The 13,022-nt window shown below is 38.9% G+C and overlaps 1 protein-coding gene across 4 annotated transcripts in view; it reads right to left on the reverse strand.

Moving 5' to 3' along the window:
* The window catches only part of LOC148646745 (NACHT, LRR and PYD domains-containing protein 3-like), a 2,700,574-nt gene that overhangs the window by 1,440,032 nt on the left and 1,247,520 nt on the right, over positions 1-13,022 (reverse strand). Inside the window, exon 11 of one of the 4 annotated variants that reach the window (XM_088608541.1) lies at positions 3,910-4,097. The exons of the other annotated variants lie outside the window; for them this stretch is intronic. Coding sequence (XP_088464667.1) covers positions 4,055-4,097 — 43 coding nt within the window. The 3' untranslated portion in view covers positions 3,910-4,054. Of the gene's footprint in view, positions 1-3,909; positions 4,098-13,022 lie in introns of those variants that run through there. 4 annotated transcript variants of the gene reach the window in all.

Raw genomic sequence — 13,022 nt, forward strand, 5'->3', positions numbered from 1 at the left:
ATTATACCAAAAAACACAGGGAGGCAGAGGTGCACATTTGTATTCCAATTGGGAGGGGAAAGACAAAGAAAAGACCCCCCCCCACCACCGACAAACTAACTGACGAAAAAAACAACTAGACAGGCTAGAACCGGAAAGGTAGTCGTACCTACCAATGAGGCCATACCAAAACAAAGTCTCTCAGTATTCCCCCTTTTGAATGCTTATGCCTCATTTGCTTAATACAGTATCTTAATTGGCAGCGCCCAGAAAAAAAGGAGAAAACAATTAGGGAAAAAATAATAACTCTCCAGCTGAGGACCATAATAACCATTGATATAGATTGCAGTTTAGTTAGAAAACTAACCACATTTCTCCATGATACTGTGACGTCACAGTGGTAGTGACCCCAACAAACAGGCGTGTCCACCACTCCAGACACACCCCTCACAGCCTGCTGGAGAACATTTTCACATTTTCTGCAACCACTCTCCTTCAAGAATGGTGATGTGCTCACTCCCTCATCATGGCATCAGAGCATGGGGCACACATCCTCAGAGACCTCTGGGTCCCTGTCTCACAGACTCTCAGGCCCTGAGTCTCCAGCTCACTGACTCCACTGGCCTTTCTATCTGATGTCCTCTGAGATCATAATGTAGGTCCCTCACTGAGCCAAGCCCTTCTGTCGCAGATTCCTGGACTCACTGACCCTCACCTCTCACACGCCCTCCGGCTGGTCCCTTTCAGGGAGATGGCACCCTCTGCTCCGAGTCACCACAAGCAGCTTCCTGTTCTTTCCCTGATCTGGAGCCTCCTGCTCCCACATGACACTCACTGGTCCCCTCACGGCCAGTCAGCGCTCCGACTTCCAGGTCCACCTCCAGCCTCTGACATCCTCACTTGAAGCCACCAGACTAAGTCTCACACACACAGTCTCCAGAGACTCACTCCCACACTCAGACCTCTCACATTAACAACCCTGAGTCTCTCTTCATCACATCCCACTCTTGCTGAGACTCAACACACTTTCCCTTATAAAAAACAAATACACAACCTCCCTGACTCCTCACTCTGATGCCACTCTGTATATACGCTGCACAGGTCTGCCTTGTCAGTGTCACTGCCAGTAGCTCACTTATAATAATAATGGACATTTTCATAATTTTATTTTTAATTTTATTTTTTATTTTGAAAGGCTAAGAAAATTGTGTCAGGTCAGTAACGTCACTAGATGTACTGATGGAAATACATATCAAGGCTACGAAGTTTACAGAAAAAGTGAGAGAGGTGTGTGACAGCTGTGGTGTATGAAATGAGGGTGTGTTATGCCTTCTTATTGCTCATACATTTCAGGCACCTCAAACCTCTCAAAAAGGCCATATATTGTCAGAAATTGTGGACTACAAAGAAAAAAGTGGATTGCTCTGATCTTTAAGAAATTTATAACTGAGCTGCCAGAAGATAACATCTCTTTTACTATTTGCTTATAAAACTATGATTGTGTGTCTATAACTGCCCATAAGTATCTGTATGATTTTAGATTTTGAAAAGGTTTTGAGACCCATGGACCTGGCTTTATAAAACCTTCTTGCAGAATGTGCTGTCTTTGTTCCCCCAGTTTCAGTAGAAGACACTGGAGTAGCACTGGAAAAGCAATGGAAAAAAAAATCTGGGTATTTTCTTGAGCTACAACTTTAAAAATTTGACTTTTAAAGAATGAGAATTAAACCCCATTGTTTTGTACCCATTTACAGTGTGGCACCTACTGGAAAGACATATTAAAATAAAACTACATGGGGCTCACACTGTCCAGTTTTTCATCAAAACTTGTATTTTATCTGATGGATCCCCGTTTCTTTTTCTTCAATTGTTGAATAAGGGAAATAACATTTGCATCTGCCATTGTTAGGGATAACATACAAAATTTTTCATTCTTTGTTACTTCCCTCTGCTGTGTGTTTTTATGGGGTTACCTGGGACATGGAGCTCTGGGTCACCCCTTATGTAAGATAATAGATGCAGGGGACACAGCTTAGTGAATAGTGTCCTATTGTTACTCTTTGTACTTAGATCATGATATAAATCCTTAAGGATCTATAACAGCTGGAAATTGATGTGTCTCTCATGGATACACTTCTCATTGGACACTATTTGGAATTATCTAAATTTTGCTTTGAGAAATCCCAATCACCAGTTGATCCTTTTTAAATTAGTTCCTAGGACACATCTATTGTCTTGGAGTCAGTTTCAATGCATATTACTGATTCCCCAAAGTGCACACTGTGTTCCCAGGGAGTCACAGGCACACTCTCTCCTATAGTATGGGAAAGCACTGATATTTTAGAGTTTTAAAGTTTTGGGGAAAGGTGTGTGCAACACTCTCCACACTGTTGAGCAGAGTGCTCCTTACTCCCCTCTGGTCTTTCTGCTGAATAAGCACTTCTATACTGACTGAGCAGCACTACAGAAAAGGGTCTGGCTGGCATTACTGCTGTGAAGACAGTGATTGAGACAGATGGAGAACAGACAAGAGAAAGAAAGGGACAAAGTTAAAGTGGAACAATAGAGTGAGGAGCAGCTTTAAACCTGTGAGACACGGAAATGAGAGGGGAAGCTTTTCTCACAAGATCAGGCATCTTATATTTCTCATCACAGTTTTATTACGGGGAAGGTGAGACACAGTGGGATGAAGAAGACTGTAGAAAGATGTGTCTGAATATAGAGCACTGAGTGGAACTTTTCTTTCTATTTAATTCCCACTTGCTCCTAATCAAAATCATGACCCCACCTGCAATATTGATCCACACCTCACTCAGAGGTCCCAAGCTCTCAGACAGGGTTTTAACTCTTGGTATCAAAGTAGTATTGCAAAATTCTGCAAATATCAGTTCAAAATCATGAACTAAGTGAAAGTACTGCATGGTTGCCATGTTGGTGAAGGAAGACGAGAATCTGCTGGTCTCACCCCTGGCGAGAGCAAGAGTTTGCGAGGATTGTGATATAAAACTAGCCCTTTCTGCTCACTAGTCGATGTAAGTGAACAAGAGGCCAAAACTTGAAAATGAATATGAGTGTGTTTTAGTTGGTTGGCAGATTGTTCTTTTTTTCAATACTGTATGCTGTGAAGATTAAAGATCTCTCCAAGCCCATTGTTTCTCATTTCACCTCTGACGGCCACAACCAGTTTAATCTCTCCGTCTGTGTTCTCAAAGACGGTTTTCCGAACTCATACATCAGAAAGACTACCGAAACCAAAATGATTCTGCAGCTAGGATCACACCTTCTCCCTTCTCTTAACGACAGACTTCTTATAGTTATTTTAATTAGTTATAGGGTTGTTGTTGTTTTCTTCAAATTAATCTCAATGTAAATTACCAACACTGGAGTAAGTGAACTGGAGATTTTATTATTGTTGTTTGTAGATATGTTGAGAAAAACAACATTCCCATTTGAAGAAAAAAACAACAACCAGGGTTTTAAGTATAACAACACATAAAATAAAAATAATAAACAATAATAATGTGAAGCAATAAACAGCATAGAGTACACAAACACAACCCCTATAAACCATACAAATCCCACTTAAAAGAAAATCAAACAACGATAATGAAACTAAACAAACCCCATTCTTCCCAAAAATATACAACACTGCACACTTTTTACACGTGACTACACATACTCCCACATGTAACATAGTCAAAACACACCGACACCTTCAAACAAGAATCTCTACAATTTAACTGGAGGCACCATGGGCGACTGATTTTTTATTAAGAAAAAAAACAATGAATTGAATAACTTAGGAATTACATGGCTTTTAAAAGCTATTAAAAACGGGTTTCGTTAAAAAACACTTTTTATGCGCATTAAAATGGATGATTTTTCTTCCTCGTGAACAGCTTGGAAACTTACACTGTAAATTACTTTTTAATCAAACGCTTAAAGCACTTGAATTTCATAAACACAAAGAAAAAAAAATATATTCTACTATTTTCCTATGGTATGAAGCAGATCAGTAGGTCTTTTTTTCCCCAATCAGAGGCTGGGAAAATAGCTCCCCGCCCACTGCTCTGTGTCAGAGAAGAGGCGGCACTGAGAGAGGGAGGAGGCGGGGAGCTCTGTAATACAGAATGAGCCGTCTGCAGCCTGGAACGCTTAAGGCACAGATCGCGTCTGCCTTTATAACTTAGGTTTTCAAATTAAGCAACGTAAATCATTTCCTTTGACTTCTAAGTCCTTTAATTATCAGTAAGGAGAACTACTTTCTCACCAATTATATTTATTTTTTAAACCATTGTTAAACAAAGCGGGATCTTATTGTACTTCCTAATGACATGACATGTGGAAAGATTATACATTTTAATCACCTTTAGGTTTTTATAAATTTTAGCAAAGTGTCATCAAAACAAATACCACAAAACTATTCTCGATTGTTTTTCTGAATGTAATGTCTAACTTTCTGGGGTACAGTATGTGTGGAGTTTGCATGTTCTCTCTGGGTTCATGTGGGTTTTCTCCAAGTACTCTACAGGTACCTACATACTGGTAGGGTTAATTAGCTTATGCAAATACTGGCCCTGGTGTGAGTGTGTGTATCTGTTTGTCTACCCTGTGATGTACAGTATTCTGTGTATTCTGGGTGTTTTCAGCCTTGCGTCCGTTGCTTGCTGGGATAGGCTTCAGCTCCCCTGAACTGGATAAAGAGATTAGAATTATATATATATAGATTATAAAAATTATTTTATAGTGCTGGCTTAACAAAACAGCTTTTCCATTTTGGCACATCAGTATCCATAACTAGTCTGTAAACAAATTGCCTCTAAATATAAATATCTTCAGATGCTGGCTCTGGATCAGCATCAGCTATGTTTGCCCATTCCTTCAATTTATGTGCATCCTACACACAGTTGAACGCTAGCAATTTCACAAGATCTAAAATACAATCCTCATTTCAGTATCTATGTAAACATACAGTCTGTTAACTTTATCATCTTCCTCTGCGGTCTGTAACATCTCCTGTCCATTTGTCAAAAGTATGCCTTTCCCTCTAAGGAAGTGTCCTTGTTATCAGTGTATTCCTCAACTTTCCCCAAATTATCTTTTTCCTACCTACATCTCTAGTCTTAACATGCTCCATGAGAACTTACTTCTAACCTGTGCCTTTTCATCTACCACATGGTCACAAACAATCTTTGTCTAATTTTACTGTACCTGCCATTTTTTTGCAGCCTTCAGATAACACTTTCAGTTATTCTAGATGAAACCTTTTCTACTACTTTGGGAAACTGAAAATCCCATTGTAATATCCCTGTCTCAACTCCTCTTCATTCTTCATTTCAACTATACTGTTACTACCTGAAGTTTCAAGTCAACATTCCAGCTTCTGTGTTGTTCATTTATTTCTTCCTCACTGTTCAAAGCTCCTCTTACTTTCTTAACTCTACCGCTACTAGATCTTTTGTCCATACATCCTCCCTTGCTTCTTTTTCAACCTTTCCATCCTTCTCCTTCATTGTCTGCAACCTGGCATCTCTTATTCTAGCCATACCTTGAATATCCATATACCTTGCATTCATTTCTAATATACATCTGTATTCTGTTATTTTACATATGTTGGTTTTTTTGCAAGAGCTCTTCAGACACGCTGTTACTAGCCTGCAAATAACTCCTAATGCTTTGCACCCTGCAATAACTCAGGCTAACTTAAATCCTCAAAAACTGCTTGTATTAATGTGTTTAAATCACAAACATCATATGTAAATACCGGCCATGTAGCATTAAAAAAAGCTGCATTGTGGAACGTCATACTGATTTAGTTTATTTAAAGGGAACTAGAGAAACCAGAAGGGCTTCTTTTTCTAGAATCGATGACTGCACATCCTGTTCACTGGGGTAATTAAATCCACACCAAGCAATCTCCAATATGTTCAGAATTTGAGAGCCAGAAACCTGATCGGGTTGCATTATGCCTATCTTCAAGTCCTTGCACTGAGTTCCTATCAGGTTTTGAGTAAACTTCAACATCCTCATTCAGTGCCTGTCTGGCTTCTTATCTGTCTACTCCTCACCTTGCAATCTTCATTCGTCTGACTGGTCTTCTAGCTGTCCTCAAGAACATCTACATTCTGTGGGTGACAGGGCCTTCTCTAGCTACACCCCAGGGCTCTGGATTTGTATCCCCAGTGATATTAGAGTCACTTAACCTGAGTGCATTTAAATCTAACCTCAAAACCTTTCTTTTTAGAAAGGCTGTTTTTTAGTGTCTGTATCTGCTTCATTTTCTAACTTTGGTAGCACTTCTAACTGCTTGTCTTTCTTATTTGTATTTACTTTGTACCTTGTGGTCCTCATAACTGTTTTTACACCTGCTATATTGTTTTGAGATACTTGGATATGTGCTATATTAAATAACGTTTCTTGTTCTTGTTATAGAGAAACATGATCAGATTTTCCCTGGTTCAGAAAAAAATAGGGTCTAAACTATACTGGTGTGTCACTCACACCCTATTTGCTACATGACTTTGCATACTGATCTGATCAATCTTACTGTACATATTTTCTGAGCTTTCCCCATCCTGTTAGATTTATAATTATAATCTCCATCTCAAAAAGATTAATTTTTAAATATCTGTTTTCACTGTTACCATCTACCACCAACACAGTGACAAAATATATACTGATCTTAACTTGACAGCTGCCGAGTCCTAAATTCATCCTGCTACCAACATTGAATAAAAAATCTTTAGATTTCTATATTTATTTATTTAGTGGTTCCATCAGTAACAGGCTAAATTACTTTCTTTGAAAAATGTATTTTATGTGTTGCAAAAAAAACCTGACTTGCTTTAACACAATATATTTACAAAACATTTCCCCTCACGATGTACCTGAATGCTCAACTATTTGAGAAGCCTTTCATGAAACTATGTTTGCTACTAATTCATATACTGTAAGGCTTTCTGATAAAATTACTGTTTTTCATATGTGTTAATTTTCTGACTCTTTATGACCCATCAATTCATTCTCACCCTGCCAGAAATGCACCTGATTATTCAAGCCCCTCACTCTCTGCCAAATCTGCTTCAGGTTCACATGTTCTTTGTAATACATGGCTTTCTGTGATTTTTTGTATATCTAAGGTTTTGCAAGTGTCCCTGCATCCCTTTTCTGCACTATGTCTGGTCATAACTTTTTTCTGTTTGCTTATTTCAAAGTAACACCATGTAGCGGCAAGGCTTATTAAATATAGGAGTTAGGTTTGCTGCTCCCTTGCCAGTCTCTCTCTCCCTCATCTTAATGGTGTTGGACACAGAGAGGCCATTCCATTTGGTTCAGATTTAAAGTGTTTTTCTATCTTATAGAGTTTCCTGATATGGAACAACTCCCAAGGCTGAAATTCTCCATCCATCCTAATAAATGGTCATTCTGGCGCCTTACTCTCTGGGAGATTCCTTGGGAGAGTCTCATCCCACATTGTTTAAAACCCTAATGTCAGAGAGCATGGTTACTCATCCTCCACCTCTATCAGCCAATCAGAAACTGGTAGGGCAGGGTCTCAAATGCCCGCAGAACTTTCAACCAATGAACAACCATAGTTCCTCCAGGAAGGGGCCCCTCCAGGACATTCTCAGACTCAGCTTGGACAATCACATGACGGCCAGTGTGTCCGAGTGCCAGGACTTTACTTTGTTCTAAGAGTTGAGATCAGAGGTCGCCTGCGCGTAACCAAAGGATCCGCCTGAGGTTAGCCCAGCAGAAAGCCTCATGAACCGCTGGTAGCCCACCGTGAATGCTCGCCTGATCAACAAGTGAACTACGGTCGGAAATGTCGACAGCTGAATCTCAGTATTCAGGACTAGCGCTACAAATGGAATGACCGGTCTTCTTCCCGTATAAAAAGTGTGACTTGCTCGCACTCGCAGTCACTTTTCATGTGCACAAACTCTGCTAGTTAAGCCAGGACTAGGTCTAGGTCTACAGAGAGCCTACTGCCAGTGCACCGCAGCAGGAATCTCTCCCTCCTTCTCCCACACCTCACACCAGGACTGCCTGGCACCAGGCCAGAGAATGCCGATTGGACGCAGCAATAGCCTGTCGGTTTTCCTTTGCATCTGCAGGAAATCTGAATCCACATAAATTGGATGAGTGTTCAACATTCTGCATTATAGCTTGAGAATTCAATTGTTACATCAACCCCAGTTAAAATCAGTTTAATTCTTATGATTGACGTACTTGCTTTTAAGTATCTAGTGTAGAAGTTGTAATCAAAGCTCATTAAAGAAACAGTATAAATGACTGGTATACTGAATGTATGTCTCTTGATTTGTTACTCTTCGTGATTGATTTTATTTTATGTATTCTGCTAACCCTCACTCTTAAGATCTGTTATGTTTATATGCACATTTTATATATTAATAATGTATTCTCGTGTATTAGTATCTGTGTGTGTGTTGCAGAGTTATTCCGCAAAGAATCATTTTGTGACTTACTGCTACAATAAATAATTGTCCCAGTAAATGCACAAAACCTCTACAACCAGCTCAATTTCTAAAACTTTTTTCTCATGTGCATTTTTGTATTTATTTACATCTCTAACACTTAAATGTCCTAAGTTTTCATTTGCCATAATTCTTTAGACTTAATTTTAGTTTGAGCCTTAAAAAGCTTAAGGTTTCTCTATCTTTTTTTCTTGTCCTACAGAGCTCTTTAATTGTGAAGTTTCCAGCATGTTTACATGAATCTATGTACATTTTAAACTGTTATTACTAATTACCAAATTACTTATGGCTTAATTCACCCTTTCCTGAACTTTTATGGCAAGCAGTGCTGGTGCTGTCTCTGGTGCAATCTTTTGCAGCTGAAATTTCACTGTTTTAAAGAATAAGAAATTAGATTGCTCATAAATCCAATCACTTATTCCCATGGTTCTCAAACTTTGGTACGCATACCACTGCTGGTACAGCAAATAGGGAGGTAGGATAATGTGCATGATTTTGGAACAATGCCAATCTTGTGAGCACAGGAAAGCGTAACAGATAACAGTAAAATATTTAAGGACTGTTCTAGGTTAATTTGAGAAAAATACATGAGCGTTGTTGTGTTTCGCTCCCATGCGCATGAAATAAAACTTCTAAACTAAACTTTTAACTTCTGAGACCGACTCCTGAAACAGAAAAGGGGAAAATGCAAGCTTGCGGATTGCTAAAGCAGGTAAGCCCCACACTATTGGTGAAGAACTTTGTTTACTGTTGGCAAAAGAGCTGACAAATATTATGTGTGGAGATAAAGCTGCTAAACAGCTCGACCTGTTGCCCCTTTCGAATGACACTGTCACTCGTAGAATTATTGATATGGCAGATGATGTCAAAAGTACGCTGATAGAGCTCATTAAGATGTGCAAATGCTTTTCAATGCAATCAGATGAGTCTATAGATGCCATTGATTTGGCCAATTTGCTCGTTTACGTTAGATATGATTTTTAAGGCACGTCCCATGAGTACTTTCTGTTCCGTAAGCCGCTACCAACAAAAACTACAGGAGAGCACATATGTCAGCTTCTGAATGAATTTATCAAAGAGAATGGCATCGACTGGAAAAAATGCGTCGGAGTTTGTACAGACAGTACTAGAGTGATGACAGGCAGACACAGACAGGCAGACACAGTGGTGTAGTTGCACAAATTAGAGAGAGTGCTCCAGATATGAAGTGGACGCACTGCAGCATCCACTGCGAGGCCTTGGCTGTCAAGAAAATGCCAGAGGATTAAAAAATTGTTAGACTCTGCTGTCAAAGTTGTGAATTGTATCAAGACTCAACCAAGGAATTCACATCTGCTTTGCTCCACTAAACAGGCTCATCCCTCTCACTGAAATGGTAAGTGCTCAGTGCTATTTTTATTATATGTGTACGTGAGTGTGTGCGCGCATGCGTGCTCATGTTGGTCACTGAGATTTTTTGTGGTTCCTATGAGAAGAAGATTTAGTAGTCACAGTAGGTGGTAGTTGGATGCTTTGGTTTGATCAGGGGTGGTACTTGGTCCAAAATGTTTGAGAACCACTAATTTACTCTATATTCTATATAACACAAAGTAATTGCTCTCTGAAAATGCGATTTTTCTTGTTTGTTTTGGAGACCTTGACTTGATACTGATTTATGATGTCAAAACCCATTTATTTTCTATTGGTACAGATGCAGCCATTCAAAGTGCACAGACACATACCGCTGGTAATTAGCTACGCCATCATGCGTCATACCGCAGTACGTGATTGGTTGACCGACAGGGGCACTCGTGGTGCGTTGGTCAGTCATAGAAAGATTTAAATGTCTTTACTGTGCCCGTTTTAGTATTGAATATTTATATGGAATTTTACCACTGAAGGGAAATCTTAGTAGCTGAGCATAAAAAGAATAGGAGCATAACGCGTGTGAAGGCCATAAACAATATTAGTTTTGATACATAAACATACAGAATTACAGTATATGGCTGGTCTCAGTACTTTAAAGAAAAAATACACACCAGTATTCCATTCTCCCTAAACATTTTAAGCATCGAAGTCTTTAACTAACATGTGAAATAACGTGTATAAAAAGTGGTAGTTTGAAGCTTTTCTGTGAATACGCTCGATACCGGTGCCAACAAGCATACTTTTAGAATTTGATTAATAGGGAATATAATATGTAATCGCGTATCTAAAGAAATTAATAACGATATAATTATATTAATGTATTACAACACAATAGTACACACTGTACAATGTCTGTTGATACTGTTTGTGTAGGGCTGTTTCACCACTCCTCATGTGACCTTGCGGGTGGTACTGTGGTCTAGGTGCCTGACTTATAAACCACAGGTTGGGTGTTCTCCAGCTGGAGCCGTGACTTTTTAAAAAAAAAAAACATTTCTTAAAAAAAAAAATAGCAATATTATGGACAATTAATTGACTTTTTATATTTCTAAATATCACAACATGTTCGAATTTAAGTCATTTTTTAATAACAATGAATAGCTGTAAATTGTAAATATGTAACGACGTTTACACTGGCATTATTAATTTTTTCACTTGAGTGTAAGGACGATTGTCAGCTGTCACTGAGAGCAGACCCCCCCTCTTAGGCTGTGCAAACAATCTTTTAGATTTTTATAGAGAAATGGAGGCTGTACAGTATTCGTTACAATATAAACATTTACTGTCAAACTTTAAATCAGCAATTGATTTAAAGACGATCTGTCAAAGCACAATGAAACCTATTACTTGATTCTTATGGATGCCCGGTCCCACCAGGGATTTAAAAAAAAAACATGCAATCGCATATCTAAAGAAATAACAATATAACTATGTTCATGCACAAGCAGTAGCATGTTACATTATTAGTTTGGGTGTCTCCTCTTGCCAGAAAGTTCTAAATTGCATTTTGAGTGCGGTTTTTGACTTTTTTTAAATTACAACCCATAAATAAAGCTGATACTATTTAGACTTTTAATTATTTTAAACTGTATTACACCAGCACAATGCACAATGCAACGTAAATCCCTACCTTTGTCTTCTGTGTAATAATGTTCACCTCTCTGTCCAGCAAATGTATTAATGGTTTTTAATTACCATACTTTTATGGTACATGACTTTGCTAAAATGTATTTCAAAATAAAAACTATTACAAACGCCAGCAGGGAGAGAGAGAGACACACACAGTTTTTCAATGTCAAAAAGTAATTGTTTTTTACTTTGTCAGCACCCAGACAAACGCAAACGCGTTTTTAATAAAATGCTTTTATTCATTCTTAATCAGACTCACATTCCCGAATGCCCCCCGCCCCACTCAACAATCGTAGGAAGAACACGAAACAGCCTGTTAATAAAATTTTTGCAATTTTGTTCGGTCAGTTCTTCCTCCCAGAATTTGTAGATCGCATTGATCGAATGCCAAATCATCTCTATCGGATTAAATCTGTGGATTCGGCTAGAGTTTTCACCCAGTTCACTCCTTCTGCTATAAGCCTCGCCCTTGCTGCTGTGTGTTTCGGATCGTTGTCTTGAAAGAGACAGTGCCTTGATCCAAGTGCTCCCTGATATATGGGGTGGCATGCTGTTTCACCACAACTTCCTTAAAGAATTCACGATCCATAATTCCTTTGAAAATAAGAAGTGGTCCAAGGCCTCTTCTAGATATACCCCCCCAGACGTGAACCTTCAGTGGATGTTTGGGCTTTGGCTTGTCCACATATCTCCCCTTTTCACAAAACGACATGGTTGAAAACGTGTCTCTACCTACTGTGACTCAAACATGGAATGGTTAAAGATGGCGACAAGTCAGGCACCCAGAGGTGGGGGGTGCGTCTTCCGCCTCCATAACATTAGCAAGTTAAAAAATAACTGCGTCGAAAAGCCAGGCGTAACAATTGTTTCCTTTTTCTGATCACTCACTGTTTGGATACTCATCTCACCTGCCCTGTTCTTTGTTTCCTTGTTATTTGCTGTGTATGCCTGCTGTGATCCACTCCTGCCCTCACACCTAAAGAAGACTATTTTACATTTCTATGTGCGGTCCGTAGTGCAATTAACCCTTGCTAATACATTTGCGGACTTTTGAAAGTCTGTGCTGTCCCTTGAAAGCGAGATGATCTCTGGTTCTTTGACAAAACAAGGCTCGCCAGATAATGTGAAAAAGACACAAATGGAAACCTGTTTTTATAGCTTTATAAGTCGTGCAATGTGTAAGTAGGAACATATCATTGTATCTTATAAATGAAAAATACATACTATACTGTAGCTCCCAAACAAACGCAAACATTTTTTTAATAAAAAAAAAGTATTCACTCATAATCTAACTCGTATAACTCACATTCCCGAGTGCCCCCCACGCCATCTAACAATTTTAGGAAGACTAAGGAAGTTGTCATCTGTTGTTGAAGCTCTGTGAGCTCGGTGACTTTGAGACCACTTGTTATCCCAAGTTGTTTGAATCACCACAATTCAAATAGAGAAAAAAGAGCTGACTGACAAGATTTAAGATGTGGTTGTCAATGTTAGATTAAAAAAAAACAC

This window comes from Lepisosteus platostomus, chromosome 16, assembly GCF_059453375.1.
Source record: "Lepisosteus platostomus isolate fLepPlt1 chromosome 16, fLepPlt1.hap1, whole genome shotgun sequence".
Lineage (NCBI taxonomy): Eukaryota > Metazoa > Chordata > Actinopteri > Semionotiformes > Lepisosteidae > Lepisosteus > Lepisosteus platostomus.